The 21,490-nt window shown below is 37.2% G+C and overlaps 1 protein-coding gene across 2 annotated transcripts in view; it reads left to right on the top strand.

The window, feature by feature from the left end:
- The window catches only part of ATAD1 (ATPase family AAA domain containing 1), an 81,311-nt gene that overhangs the window by 35,929 nt on the left and 23,892 nt on the right, over window positions 1-21,490 (top strand). For both annotated transcript variants that reach the window (XM_049856066.1, XM_049856065.1), the window contains 3 exons: window positions 5,502-5,702; window positions 7,874-7,980; window positions 19,320-19,409. In XM_049856066.1, the coding sequence (XP_049712023.1) occupies window positions 5,502-5,702; window positions 7,874-7,980; window positions 19,320-19,409 (398 nt within the window). The remainder of the gene's footprint in view (window positions 1-5,501; window positions 5,703-7,873; window positions 7,981-19,319; window positions 19,410-21,490) is intronic.

Genomic DNA, 21,490 nt, shown 5'->3' with positions numbered 1-21,490 from the left:
TTAATAGTAGGGGTGTTAACTCTCCTCTGAAAGCTTGGTAAAACTCTGCGGTGAAGCCACAGACTAGGACTTTTTTTTTGTTCAGAGTTTTTTAATTACCTTTTCAGTCTCTTCTTTTATGGGTTTATTTAGTTGTTCTACCTCTGTTTGTGTTAGTTTAGGTAGGTAGTGCATTTCTAGAAATTCATCCATTTCTTCTAGGTTTTCAAATTCGTTAGAGTACAAGTTTTCGTAGTAATCTGATTCTTTTAATTTTAGTTGGGTCTGTTGTAATATCGCCCATCTCATTTCTCATTCAAATTGTTTGCTTCCATTCCTGCTTTTCTCTTGTCAGATTGGCCAGTAGTTTTATCAGTTTTGTTAATTTTTTCAGAGGACTGGATTTTGGTCTTGTTAACTCTTTCAGTTGTTTTTCTGTTATCTATTTCATTTAATTCTGCTCTAATTTTTATTATTTGCCTTCTTCTGGTGCCTGAGGGTTTCTTTTGTTGCTCTCTATTTGTTCAAATTGTAGGGATAATTCTTTACTTCGGCCCTTCTTTTTGTATGTGTGCATTTATTGATATAAATTGACCTCTGAGCACTGCTTTGGCTGTGTCCCAAATGTTCTGATAGGAAGTGTTTTCATTCTCATTGGATTCTATGAATTTCTTTATTCCATCCTTGATGTCTTCTATAACCCAGGCATTTCTGAGCAGGGTATTGTTCAGTTTCCAAGTGTTTGACTTCTTTTCCCTGCTTTTTCTGTTATCGATTTCTACTTCTATGGCCTTAAGGTCAGAGAAGATGCTTTGTAATATTTCAGTGTTTTGGATCCTGCTAAGGCTTGCTTTATGACCTAGAATGCTCCATGTGTACTAGAAAAAAAAGTATACTTGACTGCTGTTGGGTGGAGTGTTCTGTATATGTCTGTGAGATCCAGTTGGTTGATTGTGGCATTTAGATCTTCCACGTCTTAATGGAGCTTCCTTCTGGATGTTCTGTCCTTCACCGAAAGTGGTGTGTTGAAGTCTCCTGATATAATTGTGGAGCTATCTCACTTTTAAGTGCTGTTAGAGCTTGTTTTATTTATCTTGGAGCCCTGTCATTGGGTGCATAAATATTTCATATGGTTATATCCTCCTGGTTTATTGTCCCTTTAATCATTATGTAGTGTGCTTCCTCATCCTTTGTGGTGGATTTAACTTTAAAGTCTATTTTGTCAGGAATTAATCCCACTCCTGCTCTTTTTCGATTGTTGTTTAGTTGATATATTTTTTTTCCATCCTTTGAGTTTTTGTTTGTGTCACTAAGTCTAAGGTGTGTCTCTTGTAGGCAGCATATAGATGGATCATGGTTTTTTATCCATTCTTCCACTCTCTGTGTCTTTATTGGTGCATTTAGTCCATTTACATTCAGCGTAATTATGGATAGGTATCAGTTTAGTGCTGTCATTTTTTTGTGTGTTGTTGACAGTTTCTTTTTCCCACTTAATTTTTTTGTTCTGAGTAGTTTATATATTGTCTTTTCCTCTTATTTGTTGTATTTGATTTTGTTTGTGCTGAATATTTTTTTCTTGTAGTTTATTTTTATGAGTAGAATTGATAGTCCCCTTAGTGGTTACCTTAATATTTACTCCTATTTTTTCTAAATTTAAACCTTTTATTTTTTTATATTGCCTTGTCTTCCTCTCCATATGAAAGATCTGTGAGTACATTTCTTAGTCCCTCTTTATTGTTTTAATGTTGTCTTCTGTTGTATAATGATGTCACCGTCTCCCTGTTTTGAGCGTTTTTTTAATCTTGATTTATTTTTGTGATTTCCCTATCTGGGTTGACATCTGATCACTCTATCCAGTGTTCTAGTCTTGGGTTGATATCAGATATTATTACTTTTCTAACCAGAGAACCCCCTTGAGTATTTCTTGTAGTTTTGGTTCGGCTTTTACGAATTTCCTAAACTTTTTTTAATCTGAAAATGTCCTAATTTCGTCTTCGTATTTGAGAGACAGTTTTGCTGGATATATCCTTCTTGGCTGGCAGTTTTTTTCCTTCAGTGCTTTATATAAGTCATCCAACTGCCTTGTTGCCTGCGTGGTTTCTGCCAAGTAGTCCGAGCTTATGCTATTGTCTCTCCTTTGTTGGTGACTTTTCGTTTATCCCTAGCTGCTCTTATAATTCTCTCTTTATCTTTGGTTTTGGCAAGTTTGATTATAATATGTCGTGGTGACTTTCTTTCAAGATCTACCTTATGTGGAGTTTGATGAGCATCTTGGATAGATATCTTTTCATCTTTCATGACATCAGGGAAGTTTTCTGCCAACAAATCTTTAACAATTCTGTCTGTATTTTCCGTTATCCCTCTCTGTGCTGGTACTCCAATCACTCATAGGTTATTTCTCTTGATAGAGCCCCACATGATTCTTAGGGTTTCTTTTTTTTTTTAATTCTTTTATATGATTTTTCTTCAAATATATTAGTGCCAAGTTTCTTATCTGCAATCTCACCAGTTCTTCCTTCCACTTGCTCAGTTTTGCTCCTCTGACTTTCTATTGAGTTGTCTAATTCTGTAATTTTATTGTTAATACTCTGAATTTCTGATTGCTGTCTCTCTATGGTTTCTTGTAGCTTATTAAATTTTTGATTATGCTCTTGAATTACCTTTGTAATTTCTTCAACTGCTTTACATGTGTGTTTCTTGGCTTGTTCTGCAGGTTGTCTGATCTCCTTCCTGATGTCTTGAAGAGTTCTGTATGTTACTCTTTCGTATTTTGCATCCAGTAATTCCAGGAAGGCACCTTCATCCAGAAGATCCCTTGATTCTTTGTTTTGAGAGCTCGTTGAAGAGATTATGATCTGCTTCTTTATGTGATTTGATACTGACTCTTGTCTCCGTTGCATCTATAAGTTATTGTATTTTAGTTTATTTCATGTTTGCGTACTATATCCTAGCTTCTTGCTTTGTTTTGTTTTGATATGTCCAAATAGGTTGCTTGAATGTGCTAGCTTGATTGTTTTCGCCTTTGAAGCTCTAACGTCCTGTCAGCAGATGGCTAGAGCTGTTACCAGGGGTATGAGCCTAGGAGTCCATTCTCTTTTCTTGTACGGATTCAGCTCAGGTGTCCAGGTAGTTGGTCATCAAGTGTGTGGTACAGGCTCTGTCCTACAGTCTTAGAGGAGCAGTGGGGATTGGTGTAGTTACTGGTATCTGGTTGCAGCAGGGGGTCACACTCTGAACAAGCCAGGGTGCTGACAACCATCCCCCGAGTGTCTGTGAGGAAAGCATGTCCCTGTTCCCTAGAGCATACAGGTGGGTGGGTTCTGCAATGGACTTTAGGCACCCAGTGCTTTTGGTTGTAAGGACTGGGGTGTACCAGTTATCTTTGGACCCCTGTTGCTTGAGGCTGGGTGACCTGAGTGTAGCCACCAGCCCTTAGGCCTCTGTTGTGGGTAGGTGAGGACCCTGTTCAATAGGCAGAGTGGTGTTAAACGTCAAATACCAACCTCTTCACTGCACAGCTGAAACACTTGTATTCTGCAACAAGGGTCTCTTCTCATAAAGTAGGCCTATTCGGGTCCATGCAGAGGGGAAAGGTATTCAACATCCATGGACCGTTTATGCCTGTACAGGAGCTGCTTCTGTCCTGAGCTCCCCAGGTTAGTGGAGCTGGCAGGTTGTCTTTTCCCCAGTTGTGAAATTTATTCCTTCTCCAAGGACAGGAGAATGGCTCAGGGCACACAACAGGACCTACCTCAGGCCCAGGGAAATCGTCAGCCACTGAAGCCACCTTGGGGGCTGGGGGTGTGGTAAAATATACGCAAGTACTTAGCTTTTGCTGAGAGCGCCATCCTTCTCCGGTTTCGGAGGTGTGAGTAGGCTTCGCAGCTGGCTGTTTCTCCGGGGAAACTGCAGCCGAACATGCACCACCAGTCCACGGCTGTGCTACCGGGAATGGTGCCTGAGGGATCCCGACTATTCAGGTCCAGCAACTCCTCTCTGCTTCTGAACCATCTCTCCCTCTCCCTGCTCCTCGGTCCATTTTCTGTCTTTGCCTTTGATGTGCAGAGCTTCTAGCTTGTCATAAAAATAATCGTTTCACTTGTTTTTTTGGGTCTTTGTTGTAAGAGGGTTAACCAGAAGCGTCTGAGTACTCTGCCATCTTGGCCTTGGCTCTCTTAAAAAGATTTTTAATTTGAAATTTTATACACATACATTTTTTTCTGTCATACTTTGCATTTTTATTGTATAATATAAAAAAAGTTGTGCATCTTTCCAAATCCCCTCCAGTGTATCCCAACATGCTACCTGTAAATATTGTCATTTTTAAACGGTAATCTGTGAGAAAAGTCAGGAATCTCTGAATTAAGCAACTATTTTAAGAGGTTTGTGGATTACATTTTTTGGGGAGTCCTGTTCCTAGATGATTTATTTTTATACAGGGTGAAAATTTTAGTACATCATTTTAGTTGAGAAGCAGTTGGTGAGATTCCCAGGATGTTCCGGACCCCAACCTGCTTAGAACTCTTATATATTAAAATTACCTTAATTTGTATTCAAAAGGAAGCTGCTCAATGAAAGCTACAGATTAATAATAAAGTTTTGTTCCTTGGAAGTTAGAACAGAAGTGACTGGGTACTTTTCTCTTCCTTTTAAGAAGTCATTATCTAGAAAAAAGCACATATATCGTTTTGGCTAAAACTTAAGTCTCTAAGTTTGCCACAGTCTGTTTTGAAGTTATCTGTCTTTTTTTTTGGTTTTCAAAGTGAATGCTTTGCTAGCTTGTGAAGGTGGAGGGCCTTAGACTAATTTTGTCAACCGTTGATAGAGTAAGGTAAGTTTGGATATCAAGATAATAATCTTTAGTATCCTGAAGTGAACCTTTTCGTGAAGGTAGGCATAAGAATTCTGTAATCCCCAAATGCATGTCATCACTACCCTGAAATTAAAACGTGCAGTCTTTCTTTCTTCTAATTCATTAACTAGACTACTGGCATCACAATTTTTTCTTTAAATGTATTGGATTTCTAAAAAAAATTTTGAAACTAGTAACTATATACACGTAGTCCCTGACTTTTGACTGAGTTCCATTCCTACAACTCTGTCATAAGTTGATATGATGTAAGCGGAATACCTCTTTTTTTTTTTTAGTTGTATTGTTCTTTAGTATCAGTATCTTTATAAATCTTTATTTATTTTTGGGAATTGGCATGAGAATGATAATATCAAATTACATGCTTCAACATTGTATGTAGTATGTATTACTAACAACAAGATGTACCCTCACCCCCCCAAAAAAGTTTGCTTTGTTGTAACTCAAGTACATCGTAAGTCAGAGTCTACCTATATATATTTTTTCAAATTATTCTAAAGTTTATACGCTAAAAAAAAATTTAAGAGAAGAATTGAACATTGGGAAAAATTTGAGTGTAGACACAGTTAATATATTGATTAGCACATAAACTAAAGCAAACATCTCATTCTCTTAAAATAATTACATAACAACATTTTGTGTTAATCTCCAGGTGTGCTTCTCTATGGGCCTCCAGGCTGTGGCAAAACGTTGATTGCCAAGGCTACAGCCAAAGAAGCAGGCTGTCGATTTATTAACCTTCAGCCTTCAACACTGACCGATAAGTGGTATGGAGAATCTCAGAAGTTGGCTGCTGCTGTTTTCTCCCTTGCGATAAAGCTACAGCCCTCTATCATCTTTATAGATGAAATAGGTATGTTATGTTTTCCATGTGAGCAGATTAAGAAGTCATTTTTAAAGATGGTATGTAGATAAACAGATTTAATTTTAACACTTATTAGGCAGTATTAATAAAAGAGATAGCCAACATTCTAATATGCTGTGTCCTATTTTTTTATTGTAGAATGATCCATAGTCTGTTGATTTTCCTACTACTTAATAGACTGGTTTTTCTGCCTTTCCCTATTACAGACTATGTGCAGTGAGCATCCATGTTCACGTTTCCTCATGCACATATGTGCAAGAGTTTGTCCAGGGTACCAAACCAAACCAAAGCCAGTGCCGTCGAGTTGATTCTGACTCATAGCGACCCTATAGGGCAGAGTAGAACTGCCCCATAGAGTTTCCAAGGAGCACCTGGCAGATTCGAACTGCCGACCCTTTGGTTAGCAGCCGTAGCACTTAACCACTACTTGCCCAGGAGATACCTAGAAATAGAGCCATTAGGTTGTAGGATATGTCAACCTCACTAGGATTACCAGATCTTAAAAGTGGCTAAAACTGTTCATACTCCCACCTGTGTATAGAGGTTATAATTATCTACATACTACCTAAAATTAGTTTTTCAGACATTGTCATTAATTTTTGTAAGTATTAAAGAGCATGAATTATTTTCTCATTTTAATTTGTGTTTCTTTGCTTACCTGAATCTGGGCATCTTTAAACAGATTGATTAAGCCATTTAGGTTTACTCATGGATTGCCAGAAACATTGATGATCCATAAAAGCTAGAAATAGTTCAGTTTTTATTTGAATTTCTTTGCATTTTCTTGGTAATTCTTTTTGATAATTATCATTGCAGGTATTTTCTAGACTGGCTTCTCTTCACTTTTCATTTGATATGATAGTTTTTAAACAGAAATTTAAGTTTAGTCACATTTGTCAGTCTTTTTCCTTTATAATTAATGCTTTTTCTGTCTGGTTTTCAAATTTCTTCCGTACGCCCATAAATATATATATGTATATATTTGTGTTTATACATATATTTTTAACATATAGCATGAAGTAGGAACCTAATTTCATCATTTTCCATATGGACAGCTGAGCTGACTTATAAAATAGACCATCCCTCCCTAAACTTTGTGATTCTTTTATATTTGTAGACTATTTCTAGATTTTATGGATCATCCATATTTTGTCCTGTTTCTGGTCCAGTGTAATGATTATTGCTTAAGGGGTACTGGGTTTCTGTTTGGGGTGATGAAAACTTTCGGAAATAGTGGTGATGATTGCACGATGTGGTGAATGTAATTAATGTCACCTAATTGTACACTTAAAATGGCAAATGCTTTGTTACATTTTACCGCAATAAAAAATTAAAGAAAAAAAAATCAGTCAATCTTACAGTAAGTAATAAAAAGCAGTTCTTTCCTCAGCTGCGTTTAATCTCTCAACCGTTTGGTTTTAATTCTATTAATTGTATTTGAACTCCACAAGTTCTGTTTGGTTCTTTTTCAGATTTTCTTTTTTCACAGCATTTCATGTTGATTGTAGATTATTTGGAAGACAGAGAATAACTTAATGGAGAAAATTACATTGTTTTTAAGTACACCATTGAATGCTAACAAAAGTAGTTAGTATTTTGATTGTTAGTATTTCCTTAAAGGCTTTTTCACTATGTGGAACGTGTTAGCATGTATGTGTGTTTTAACGTTTTTGAGATCATTGTGCGTAAATAGTTTTCTGTTCTACATGTTTTCACTTAATATTTGTGTTTTTGGAATTTTCCATAGTATTTTTGTTTATTACTAGGAAAATGTATGAAAAAAAAAAGATGTGCCCTTAAAAATAAGAACACATAGGGTTCGGATAACCTGGAAAGTTACGGCCAGTGCACACAGACTTTTCCCAAAACTCCACTTGATTGTCTTCCAGCCTCTCAGTACCACATCCTTAATTTCTCTTATATGTGTCGACATAAATGTTTTTTTAGGAAGGGATTTAAAATTGCACGTTTTGTTTTAATTTGCTCAAAAAGTTTGTTACAAGTTATAGTATACCAGAATAATCCCTAAGAAGGCATAATTAAACCCTTTTCCTTGTAATCTTTCGTAAAGTTTCTGCTTTTGATTAAATGGTTTGAAATGATCTGAAATGTGAATAATTCATTATTAATTTCTAAGGTTAAGGACTGTATCCTTCTAGATTCCTTTCTACGAAACCGTTCAAGTTCTGATCATGAAGCTACAGCCATGATGAAAGCACAGTTCATGAGTCTCTGGGATGGGTTGGATACTGATCACAGCTGCCAGGTACATGAGGAGAATCTTCCTTAAACTTCTGTTGTTGCTGTTGCTTTTAGTAGAAAATACAGGGGGTTACTTGTTAACGCTTGTTTACAAAAGTTTTCATAAGTATTTGTACTTAGATCCTTAAGTGACGAGGATATAAAAGAATATGATTTGTATAAATTTCATCCATCTTGAGGGCCTCATGTTTAACAAAACAAAACGTTCATAGATTGCGTAAATTGCCTAACTGCCTGAAACAAGTGCAACAGAGGAGGGAAAACTAGGGTAAAGGCCATCGTCAGAATTTTCGGAACTACTGTGCCAAGGAAGAGGAAATTAGTACTGGCAGTGGTATTGTGCGCACGTTCAATTTTATTCTTCTTACTCTTCCCTGACTTTTTGCCACTATTTTATGTTTCATTTTTACTGTCATTCTTTTTTGGTCTTTACTCTCTGTTCTTAGGTCATGTATTCTCACTTTCTCTCTTTTGTTTGTAGCTGCAGCTCGCGCATCTTTCTCCATTCCAGTAAAAAGAACATTGTTTTTTTCCTGATCACTTCTTTTAGGGTTTAATTATTCTCCTTAGTAAACACCTTAGTAGTACAGATTATTTATTGTAGAAAAATATGAGATTCAAAAAATACAGAGGAAAATAGCATCCTAAATCTCACTACCTAGATAAAACCTCTTACCTTTACACACACACACAATTCCAGAATTGTTTCTACATCTTTACACTGACTTTTCCCAAAATGTGTTCAGGGGAATGTACCTTATTCTCATTGCAGAGTTATAATACATTTATAGGTACCCTTCCCTACCCACGTGCTTTCAGTTTTAAAAGTTTTGGTTCAGTTGGTCACAAGCTACTAGTTAGGTGGTGGTTTTTCAATCTTCTACCTCTGTTGGTTGAGGTTTTGCATGTGTGTGCTCGTTTGTTTTTCCCTCTTCTGTATCCATTTCTGAGAGAGAAAATTCTTTGGGCCTGGGTTGAAGATGGATTTCTTTGAAATGATTTGTGTTTGTTTCTCTCAGGTTCCTAGGAGCACTACCAAGCCAGGGCACATTTAAATTAAATTCTTGGCTTGAAGTAATGTGGATTTGGACTAAACACCCAGAGCTGACAGTTGTGTTTTCAGAGGAGATTACCTCCCCGCAACACCAAAATAAAATAAGACAGGCAGTCGTCTTTACAGTCCCATGGTGATGATAGAAGGGACCTCTCAGCTTTACTTCTCACTGACACTAAAGTGGAAATCCTGGTCGCGTAGTGGTTAAGAGCTGCTAAGGCTGCTAACCAAAAGCTCAGCAGTTCGAATCCACCAGGCACTCCTTGGAAACCCTATGGGGCAGTTCTGCTCTGTCCTATAGGGACTGATATGAGTTGGAATTGGCTCGACGGCAACAGGTTTTTTTTTTTTTTTTTTTTAACACTAAGGTAGTAGCCCTTCATTTAGGTTTTCAGTTTTATACAAGGCAGTCTTTTATACTAGGCTTTGTCTCTTCCCTCTGAAAAGCTGTGAAAACCAAGTTCCCTTGTTTTGGCATATGCTGCCTGTTGTAGGTTGAATTGTGTCCCCCCAAAATGTGTGTCTACTTGGCTAAGTCATGCTTCCCAGTATCATGTGATTTTCCTATGTGTTGTAAATCCTACCTCTATGATGTTAATGAAGTGGGATTAGTGGCAGTTGTGTTAATGAGGCTGGATGAGTCTAGGAGATTAGATTTTGTTTTAAGGCAATCTCTTCTGAGATATAGAAGAGAGAAGTCAGCAGAAAAACAGGGGAACCTCCTACCACCAAGAAAGTAGAGCTAGGAGTGGATGTCCTTTGGACTCTGGGTCCCTGTGCAGAGAAACTTCCTAGAGCAGGGGGAGATTGATGACAAAGACCTTCCCCCAGAGCCAGTAGAGAGAGATAGCCTTCCTTTGGAGTTGGCACCCTGAATTCGGACTTCTAGCCTACTAGACTGTGAGATAATAAATTTCTCTTTGTTAAAGCTGTCCATTTGTGGTATTTTTGTTATTGCAGCACTGGATAACTAAAGACATCCTCAAAGAGAAACTCAGCTTTATTGTTCACTGTCTCCTTGGGCTCCCACTTTCACTTAGCTCTTGGCCTCTGAATATTCCATACTTAATTGCCAGGTGGATGATGTATTTTAAAAGATATTTAAAATATTTCATCCAGCATGTTTGTTTTTTCTGCCATGTGTTGGGAATGGAAGTGCTGTAGGGGAAAAACATCACAAAGTTTCATGAAACAAAAAGAAGGTTTTACTCGGCATATATTCAAAAAGACAAAAGTGGGAAGGGGACAAACATGCTGCCAGAGCTAATATCTGCCTGAATCCCAGGAAGGCGGTAGAATCATTGAAAGCTTCACCTTTTCACAGATTTGCTAGCAACTAAAAAAAAAAAAAAAAAAAATTTTTTTTTTTTTTTTGTGGTCTTACATTTTGAATTGCCTTCCTTAACAATCCTTGGTATAGGTTTCAGTCAGGAGGGTCTTCATTGGTCCAACAAATTTCTATTCACTAAATGTTAATAGAAAAAGATAAGAGTGGAAAGTCTTGTGTTCTGTTTGATTGGTTTTATGTGAAAAGTTCCCTAAAAGATATTTTTCTTCCCTAAAAGATAATTTCTAAGATTGTCCAATCTATTGTCCTTATCTCAGAGCCTAGTTGTGTCCCTGTAAGTCTTTGTGGGCCTCTCTATGCTCAAGGACAGGGAATAATGATTCCAGCATTTTCTAAATCACAAGCTCTAGAACCGTTTTTTCATGATCACCTGCTTTAGATCTCATGGAAAAGTGGTGGGAAAGTTCTTTCGTTGCTTTAACTGTAGTAGGTACTTTGTATTTTGTAATCTGTTTTTGCCTAACAGTATGTTTAGAATCACATCGTTCATCACTTTTTAAAAATTCAACTGTAATTTCTTTAAATATTGATTCTTCCCCATTCCCTGTGTTGTCTCTTTTGAGAATCCTAACTGAATGAACCTTTATATTCCATGTCTTTTAACTTCTCTTTCATATCTTCCGCCTCTTTGTGCTGTAGTCTGGGTAATTTCTTTACCTCTTCTAATTTGTTAATTCTGGGTTCAGTCAGATCTCTTCTGCTATTTAACCCTTTAATTGAGCTTATTATTTCAATTATATTTTTTAATTCTAGAAGCTCTGTTAGACACTTTTTCAAGTCTATCAGGCCATTTAAAAGAAAATATTGTGTTTTAGGTGAAAGTTTACACAGAAAATTAGGCTTCCATTTAAAACTTTTATACAGATTGTTTTGTGACATTGGTTACAATTTCCACAGTGTGCCAAGGTTCTCATTATTCCTATCCTGTTTATTTTGTTTCCATTGATCTAGCTTCCCTGCCCCTCGTTGCCTTCTTATCTTTGCTTTTGGATAAATTTTGATCCCTTGTCCTCATATAGGTGATTGTTGAAGGGAGCATGTTACTCATGGGTGGTATTATTTATTTTATAGGCCAGTCTATTATTTGATTGAAAGGTGACCTCCGAGAGTGGCCTCAGTTCTAAGTTCAAAGGGCCCCTTGTAGCGATAGTCTCAGGGTTCCTTTAATCTCTATTGGTCTAGTAAGCCTGGCGTTTTTTAGGAGTATCAGGCCATTTTTATTGGCTTTTGCTCATTACCCAGGTTTCCTATTGAATCAGAAAACTGGAGCCCTGGCATCAATTAGCTGTGTGACCTTAGCCAAATTATATAATCACTCTGTATCTGTAAACCAACCAAAAAATGCATTGCTGTCAAGTCAATTCTGACTCATGGTGACCCTATAGGACAGAATAGAACTACACCATAGAGTTTCCAAGAAGCACCTGCTTATAAAAGTGCCTGGCGTATATTAAATATTAAGTAAGTATTTGCAGCGTGGTATTTTGATTCCTCATTTATTCCTTTAAATATGTTAAACATAGTAATTTTATAGTGTATATTCAGTCATCCTGTCATCCTAATATATGAAACTTTCTACATCTGGTTCTGTGATTTGTTTCAATTTACGGTGGCTGTTGCCTTGTATGTTTTGTGACTTAGTAGGAAAACTCATGTAGTAAAACTTTGTGTATGAATTCCTTGGTGCCTTGGTTGAAGGTTAGTTGTTCTAGGGAAGTATTGTAGTTGCTTTCTGCCAGAGTTTTTCCCCAATACAGATAAATTCAGACCCGAAATCCATGTTGACTGGCTACGAATTATGAAATCTCAAAAGTTTTGTGTACGTGTGTGTGTTTATATATCACTATTCCAAGATCCAAGGCCTGCCTCTGCTCGATGAGTTTTCTAAGATTTAAATATTGTTCTCAGGGCATGAGAACATGAGACCTGGCTTCATATAGGGTGATCTCTCATCAGGTACTCTTTCCTATAAGATATCCGGTGAACACCCCACTCACTCGCTAGGATCTATACATGGCCATATTGTGTGTGGTCAGTTCTACCTTTGCTTACCCACTTGAATTTATACATAGGCTTCACTGCTGACCTCAGCTTACATTTTTTTACCTGTTTGCATACTTCTGATTAATTTACTTGAGTTTTTTTTTTTTCTTAATAATTTAACTGTTATTTTTAAATGTTTTTACCATAGGGCTTAAGGATCTCTTAAGTCCACCACATTGGCAGAAATCAAGTCTGAACTACATCACTCTCTAGAAAAAAACTAAGCCACATGTCCTCTTTTTGTATATCATCTTTATGAAAGTATAGCCTCATTATAAGTGAAAGTTCATCTTAAAATTTTGTTGAATGGTTAGAGAAAAAAGCACAACATAAAAAAGTTGTTGTTGTTAGGCGCCACTGATACAGTTCCGACTCACAGCAACCCTGTTTACAACAGAATGAAACAACGCCTGGTCCTGTGTCATCCTCACAATCGTTACACTTGAGCCCATTGTTGCAGCCACTGTGTCAGTCCACCTCATAGAGGGTCCTCTTTTTTGCTGACCCTCTACTTTACCAAGGATGGTGACTTAGTCATCTAATGCTTCCGTAACAGAAATACCACAAATGGATGTCATCAACAAAGAGAAGTTTGTTCTCTCTCAGTCCAGTAGGCAAGAAGTCCGAATTCAGGGTGCTGACTCCAGGAGAAGGCTTTCTCTCTCTGTCGGCTCTGAAGGAAGGTCCTTCTTATTAATCTCCCCCTGGACTAGGAGCTTCTCTGTGCAGGAACCTAGGGTCCAAAGGACTCGTCCTACTCCTGGTGCTGCTTTCTTGGTGATATGAGGTCCCCATGTCTCTCTGCTGGCTTCTCTCTTTTATATCTCAAAAGAGATTGGCTTAAGACACTATCTAATCTTGTAGATCTCATCAATATAACTGCCACCAATCCATCTTATTACATCATAGTGATAGGATTTACAACACATAGGGAAATCACATCAGATGATGAAGTGGTTGACAGCTGTATCATACTGGGAATCATGGCCTAACCAAGTTGACAGATAATTTTGGGGGGACATAGTTCAATCCATGGCATATGGTGTCCTTCTTCGGGGACTGGTCCCTCCTGATAACATGTCCAACATATGTGAGACATAGTCTCACCGTCATTGCTGCTAAGGAGCATTCTGGCTGTACTTCTTTCAGGACAGATTTGTTCATTCTTTTGGCAGTCCATAGCATATTCAGTATTCTTTGCTAACAATAATTCAAAGGCATCAATTCTTTGGTCTTCCTTATTCATTGTTCAGCTTTTGCATGCATATAAGGTGATTGAACACCATGGCTTGGGTCAAGTGCACCTTAGTCTTCAAGGTGACATCTTTGCTTTTCAGCACTTTAAAGAGGTCTTTTGCAGCAGACATGCCCAACGCAGTGCGTCTTTTGATTTCTTGACTGCTGCTTCCATGGGTGTGTTGATTTTGGATCCAAGTAAAATGAAATCCTTGACAACTTCAGTCTTTTCCCCATTTATCACGATGTTGCGTATTGGTCCAGTTGTGAGGATTTTTGTTTTCTTTATGTTGAGGTGTAATCCATACTGAAGGCTGTGGTCTTTGATCTTCAACAGGAAGTGCTTCAAGTCCTCTTCACTTTGAGCAAGCAAGGTTGTGTTGTCTGCATAATGCAGGTTATGAATGAGTCGTTCTCCAATCTTGATGCCTCATGCTTCTTCATATAGTCCAACTTATTGGATTATTTGCTCAGCATACAGATTGACTAGGTATGGTGAAAGGATACAACCCTGATGCACCCCTTTCCTGACTTTAAACCACAGTATCCCCTTGTTCTATTCAAGTGGCTGCCTCTTGATCTATCCACAGGCTCCTCATGAGCACAATTAAGTGTTTTGGAATTCCCATTCTTCGAAATGTTATCTATAATTTGTTGTGATCCACACAGTTAAAATGCCTTTGCGTAGTAAGTAAAACACAGGTAAACATCTTTCTGGCATTCTCAGCTTTCAGCCAGGATCCATCTGACATCAGCAGCGATATCCCTGGTTCCATGTCCTCTTCTAAATCTGGCTTGAATTTCTGGCAGTTCCCTGTCCATGTACTGCTGCAGCTGCCTTTGAATGATCTTCAGCAAAATTTTACTTGTGTGTAAGATTAATGATATTGTTCAAGAATTTCCACATTAGGTTGGATCACCTTTCTTTGGAATAGGTATAAATATGGATCTCTTTCTGTCAGTTGGCCAGGTACCTGTCTTCCAAATTTTTTGGCATAGGTGAATGAGCACTTCTAGTGCTGCATCTGCTTGTTGAAGCATCTCACTTGGTATTTTGTGAATTCCCAGAACCTTGTTTTTCGCTAATGCTTTCAGTGCAACTTGGACTTCTTCCATCAGTACCATTGATGCCTGATCATATGCTACCTCCTGAAATGGTTGAACGTTGATCAGTTCTTTTTGGTATAGTGACTCTGTGTATTTCTTCCATCTGTTTCTGATGCTTCCTGCATCATTTAGTCTTTTTCCTGTAGAATCTTTCAGTATTGCAACTGGAAACTTGAATTTTTTCTTCAGTTCTTTGAGCTTGAGACATGCTGAGTGTGTTCTTCTCTTCTGGTTTTCTAACTCCAGCTCTTTGCATGTGTTACCCTAATAGTTTGTCTTCTTGAGCTGCCCTTTGAAATCTTCTGTTCAGCGTTTTGCTTCATCATTTCTTTCATTTGCTTTAGCTACTCAGTGTTCAAGGGCAAGTTTCAGAGTCTCTTTTGACATCTATTTTGGTCTTTTCTTTCTTTTTAATGACCTCTTGCTTTTTTCATGTGTGATGTCCTTGATGTCATTCTACAGGTCATTGGGTCTTCAGTTGTTGGTGTTCAGTGCATCAAATCTATTCCTGAGATGGTCTCTAAATTCAGGTGGGATATACTCAAGGTCGTACTTGGCTCTCTTGGACTTTCTCTAATTTTCTTCAATTTCAACTTGAACTTGCATATCAGCAATTGATGGCCTGTTCCACAGTCAGCCACTGGCCTTGTCTTGAGTGAGGAGAATGAGCTTTCCCATCATCTCTTCCCATAGATGTAGTTGATTGGATTCCTGTGTATTCCATCTGGCAAGGTCCACGTGTGTAGTCGCTGTTCATGTTGTTGGAAAAAGGTATTTCTAGTGAAGAAATTGTTGGTCTTGCAAAAATCTGTCATGCATTCAATCTCCGGCATCATTTCTATCACCAAAGCTTTATTTTCCAACTACTGATCCTTCTTCTTTATTTCTAACTTTTGCATTCCAATCTCCATTAATTATCAGTACATCCTGATTAGATGTTTGATGAATTTCAGGCTGAAGAAGTTGGTTAAAAATCTTCATTTTCTTCATCTTTGGCCTTAGTGGTTGTTGCGTAAATTTGAATAATAGTCATATTAACTGGTCTTCCTTATAGGCATATAGGTATTATCACTGACAGCACTGTATTTAAGGATAGATCTTACAAAGTTCTTTTTGACAATAAATGCAATGCCCTTCGTCTTCAAGTTGTCATTCCCAGCATGGTAGAACATATGATTGTCCAATTCAAAATGCCCAACACCAGCCCATTTCAGCTCACTAATCCCTAGGATATTGATGTTTATGCAGTCCCTTTCATTTTTGATGATTTCCAATTTTCCTAGATTCATACTTCATGCGTTCCATGTTCCGATTATTAATGGATGGTTACGGCTGTTTCTTCTCATTTTGAGCCATGCCACATCAGCAAATGAAGGTCCTGAAAGCTTGACTCTATCCACGTCACTAAGGTTGACTCTACTTTGAGGAGGCGCTCTTCCCCAGTCATCTTTTGAGTCCCTTCCAACCTGAGGGACTCATTTTCTGAGTCTCTGTATCAGACAGGGAGTGTATCAGACAGTTTTCTGCGGCTCTTATTAAGGTTTTCACTGTCTAACTCTTTTCAGAAGTAGACTGTCAGGTCCTTCTTCCTAGTCTGTCTTCATCTGGATGCTCAGCTGAAACCTGTCTGCCATGGGTGACCCTCCTGGTATATGAATCCCGATGGCATAGCTTCTAGCATCACAGCAACATGCAAGCCCACCCCCACCCCCCCGTGTGACAAATTCAAGTGTGGGGCATAGATAAGTTTAGGTGACATTAATGGAAACATTTCCTATTAATGTTTGTGATAAATCTAGTCAGTGGAGGTTGTCACATAATTTGGTTGCAAGTTGTCAAACACTAAGTATCTTCCAAACAACGGTATTTAAAGTACTTAAAGAATTGCATAGTTCTTGTAAGAGAAAATATTTTACTACTATATTGTATCAAACTCTAATTTTCAGCTGTTTAAAGCATACAAAATAGAGGCAGTTGGATGAGGTATACTTCAGAGATACTTTCCCCAGCGTCCCAGAGCATAGTTGTGAGTGATATATAGCACAAATTATGTAATTCCTTATTACACTAACAGCAATTACTGTTTTCATTTGGACTAGTTTTGATTTGAGGGAACAAATAAAGATATGGCTTTTTAAAAAATTAAACTCAGGTAACATTTTTTCACCTTTTTTGTTTTGAGGGATGTAAAGTCGTTATTAATTTTGAATAATAGCTTCAGGCATATTCTTCTAATAGCTTCAGACATATTCTTCTATCTTACGAACTGGTTACTTTTCTCTAAAATTGCCTATTTTGTGATTTGATGGTATTCCATAGCCCAGTTAGCTTTCTTGTAAATATGATATGGTCAGAAAGAACAAAAGCAGTGACTGACCCAATTAAACCCATCACCACTACTAAAAACCTGAGTAGCTAAGAATGTAGTCTTTATCTTGAAATATATGAGGCAAAAAATAAAACAGCCTTTTTAGGTTATGGTCAAAGTTAAAAGTTTTTGAGATGTAAGTTTAGTTCTAATTATTTTTAAATGTCAAATGACAAAAAAAGTTTATCTTCGTATTTTTGTTAAAGATTTAAATAAACTCCAGTTTAACAACTGATGTCTGAAAGAGGCATTAATTTTTGCTGCTCAAGTACTAAATAGTTCCTGTTGCTTTACATTTTGAATTTTAGCTTATTTGCCCTGAGTAGAATTAATATGCGTGTAAAGGATATCTGTTTTGGCCCCTTAAAAGCACTCCTTAAAATTTGCTTCTTTAGGTGAAACCATGAGTGGTTTAAGTCACGTTTTCTTATCTGTTGTTATCCTATACATACTCATTTTTACCACGTTGCACTAGGTTCAGATTTCTTGGCCCAATTTCTGGCATTCCACGTTCCATGTAGTTGTTAAGTGCCGTAGAGTCAATTTTGGCTCATAGCGACCCCAAGTAGAATTGCCACATAAGGTTTTCTAGGCTGTAATCTTTACGGGAGCACATTGTCAGATCTTTCTCCGGAGGAGCCACTGGGTAGATTTGAACCGCCCATGTTTTGGTGCCACCAGGGCTCCTTTCCATCCCAGGAATTTTTTCAGTTTTTTGTTTGTTTTAGGCTGTTTGTTTACTGAGAATATTTCCCAAAATGCAGCCTACTTTTCAGGGTTTTATCTTTTTTCTGATCCTGCCTCAACCACAGTATCTTTTGTGGTTTTGTGCAACCATATGTGTCCAGTCTTTCACAAGGTTCCATATCACTTTGAATCTCTCTTTTAATAATTAATATACTCTTTTGAGAAAATGTACTTATACTAGTTGTCTTACACATCAGTTCATTTGATTACTTTTAAGATTTGTTCCGTTTTACATGTGGTAGAAATTTTTCCTTTTTTAAAATTAGTTTTATAGTTGTAGAAAGTTAATAAAGAAAAAAGATAAGAGCATTAATATTTTGATTTTAGGATCAGTTAACCCAAATGCAAAAATTGCATTATGTTGTGGAACTAACATTTCCCAAATTTGTATTTATAGTTTTTTCCCTCTAGGTGGCAACCTCTTACAGTTAATTGAAAGTAATCTGGCTCTGAGGCTGTGAAATATTATTAAATGTTAAGAGTAGAAGTAGGATATAAGACTTGGTGGCTATTATAACATGTCCTAGAGTTAGATTTCAGGTTATTTCAGAAATCTAAGACCTCTTGGGTCAAAATATAATAACATTAAAGAAATTTAAATTTGCATAGAATAGCCATAATTTCATTTGGATACTAGATGTGTGCTTTTTTTAGGTTATGCTGAAATATTGGCAATAATCATAATATTGAAGCCCTTCAGAAATTAACTGGTTTTATATAACTTTGTACTCACTGATTTTGATTTTTGTTTTCAACTCTGCATTATTTATAATTAAATGACGTAGACCCAGAAGTTGCCAGGAGCAACTTCTTTTTTTTTTTAATTCCACCAAGGGTTTTGATATTTGCTTTTACTCTGTTGCTCTTATTTAAAGCTGGATTGCTCAAGATTTTATTTAGCATTGAGTTTTGCAATCCTGATAGTGATATTATGTGAAATCTAGAGAAAAAGTAAATTAAATGTATTACTATTACAGAATTCTCAGGCTAAAGGGGAAGTGATTTTTCTCAATATTATTATTAAAGGACTTGAAATATCCCCATATGTATATACCCAAAGCATATCCCCAAACTATAGTATAAATGGCTTTTAGTCATTCAGTGGGTATTCATTAAAGTCATATTTTACAAAATACAGTAGTTTTTAAAATTTTTACAGTTTTTTAGTAACAGTACTTGCAGCTATATAGTACCTATTTTTAGTCACTAGATGTCCAGTGAAATATACCAGTCTTTCCAGCTTTGCTGTTGTTAGATATGTTTAGGATTAACTTCAATTTATATCTGAAGATTTGAGCAATACTGGTTTAAAATCAGATTTCTTGTAGGGGATTTAGTTTAAACTCTACATAATATTCTAGTACTCTAATTCCTAGTGATAAAGACCTAACAGGAAATTATTAGTAGATTTAATAGCTTGTGTTCTCTTTATGTATTTAGGTCATAGTGATGGGAGCCACTAATCGTCCTCAGGATCTCGACTCTGCTATAATGAGAAGAATGCCTACAAGATTTCATATCAACCAGCCTGTAGGTGGTCTTTTGTGTATGTGTGTGTGTTTTAGTTTATAGCACAAATTCGTTTTTCATTAAAAAATTTATACACCGATTGTCTTGTGACATTGGTTGCAACCCCTGCAATATGTCAACATTCGTCCAGGTTTCCTGTCCTTTCCTGCCGTCTTGGCTTTTCTTTTGGGCAGGTGTTGCCCATTAGATCTTCTGTAGTTGACTGAACTAAGAATAAGAAGCACGATCCTCATGTATGTTATTGTTTGTTTTATAGGCCTGTCTAATCTTTGGCTGAAGAGCAGACTTTGGGAGTGCCTTTAGTTTGAGTTAGCAGGATGTCCGGGACTGTAGGTAGTCTTGATTGATACTGTGAACAGTTAAATATTTACCTTTTTACCAGCCTTTACTTGTGATACCAGGAAGGAAATGATTTTTTTTTTTCCCTAGGACTTTACTATTTATAATAGGCAGGGAAGGAATAGGGCAAGAATCACTGTAATTGCTTCTTTGTCTTTCCCACCCTTCCTCACTTTTTTCCTAAGATCCGTGCTATTTACTTCTCTGTGACCCTTCAAAGTATGTGATTACCTCAAGTTTGCCTAGCCATTTTAGTGATTAGGATATAGTAAGATAACGGAAAATCTAAATTATAGTTTTGGCTTAGCGTAGAATAAAATTAAGGGAATGAGGTTAAAGAATTGTTCTGTTCTGAAGGCTTGGCATGAGAAATGACTGGGATTCATTGGATTAATTTTTGGCAGTTATAAACTGCTTCCCTCTGTCAGGACTAATGATTAACCCATAGCTAAGATATCATTAAAACAAAACGAAACTGATAGGTCTGTCCATTTGTTCTGCGGTGGCTTGCGTATTGCTGTCTTGCTGGAAACTATACCACAGATACTTCAAATACCAGCAGGGTCACCCATGATAGACAGGTTTCAGTGGAGCTTTGAAATTGATACAGACTAGGAAGAAAAGCATGGTGATCTGCCTCTGAAAATTAGCCAGTGAAAACATTATGGATCATAACAGAAAACGTTATTCAATTCACTTGCTTTGGGCATGTCATCAGAAGGGATCGTTTGCTAGAGGAGGATATCACGTGTGGTAAAATAGAAGGCCAGTGAGTTGGGTTGGTACAGTAGCCACAATGATGGACTTAAACAGGCTGGCACAGTACTTGTTAGTGTTTCGTTCTGTTGTAAATAAGGTCACCATGAGTCAGAGTTGACTTGATGGTAACTAACAATAACGAGATAGTACACATTAACTTAAGAATGTAAATGTGTTGGTGGTGTTGACCCAGGGCTACCTTCTTTATAGCATTCTTTTTAAAAATAATTAAGTACCCTTAAGTAGATGATTATAGACTATTGTTATCCTGTAATTTTTTCACAGAATCTTCAAATCCTGAACTTTGCCTTCAGATTGAAGAAGAGGAAAAAAACAGGCTTTAGTAGTTGAATATACATTCCATCCGATCACTATATACCTGTATAGCCATGTACATGAGCTTTTGCTTTGTCATTCTCTTGCAGATTTTGAAATAAAAATATTCCATTTATAATCTAGATAAAAATCATTTCTCCCATTTATATTCTGTAACTGACAGTTTGTGGCAGTGAACATGGTTTCCTAAAGATTGTAGTAGCCTCTGTAAACTGACTCTTATCTGGTTCCTCTGGGGCTGTGCATATACTTAACCACTCCATTAGAAAATTTACCTGATAAATCAATGAAGATATTTTTTAACTTAATGTAGGAGGCTATAAAAATATTCAGCATGACTAGAACTAGATGGTGCCTGGCCACAGCCGATGACTGCCCTGACAGGGAACACAACAGAGAATGCCTGAGGTAGCAGGAGAGCAGTGGGACGCAGACCCCAAATTCTTGTAAAAAGACCAGACTTAATGGTTAGACTGGGACTGGAAGGATGCCGGAGGTCATGGTCCCCAGACCTGCTGTTAGCCCAAGACAGGAACCATTCCCAAAGCCAACTCTTAAGACAGGGATTGGACTGGACAATGGGATGAAAAATGATATTGGTGAAGAATGAGCTTCTTGGATCAAGTAGGCACATGAGACTATGTTGG

Source organism: Elephas maximus, chromosome 16 (assembly GCF_024166365.1).
Source record: "Elephas maximus indicus isolate mEleMax1 chromosome 16, mEleMax1 primary haplotype, whole genome shotgun sequence".
Taxonomy (NCBI): domain Eukaryota; kingdom Metazoa; phylum Chordata; class Mammalia; order Proboscidea; family Elephantidae; genus Elephas; species Elephas maximus.
This window is presented reverse-complemented; position numbering and strand designations above follow the sequence as displayed.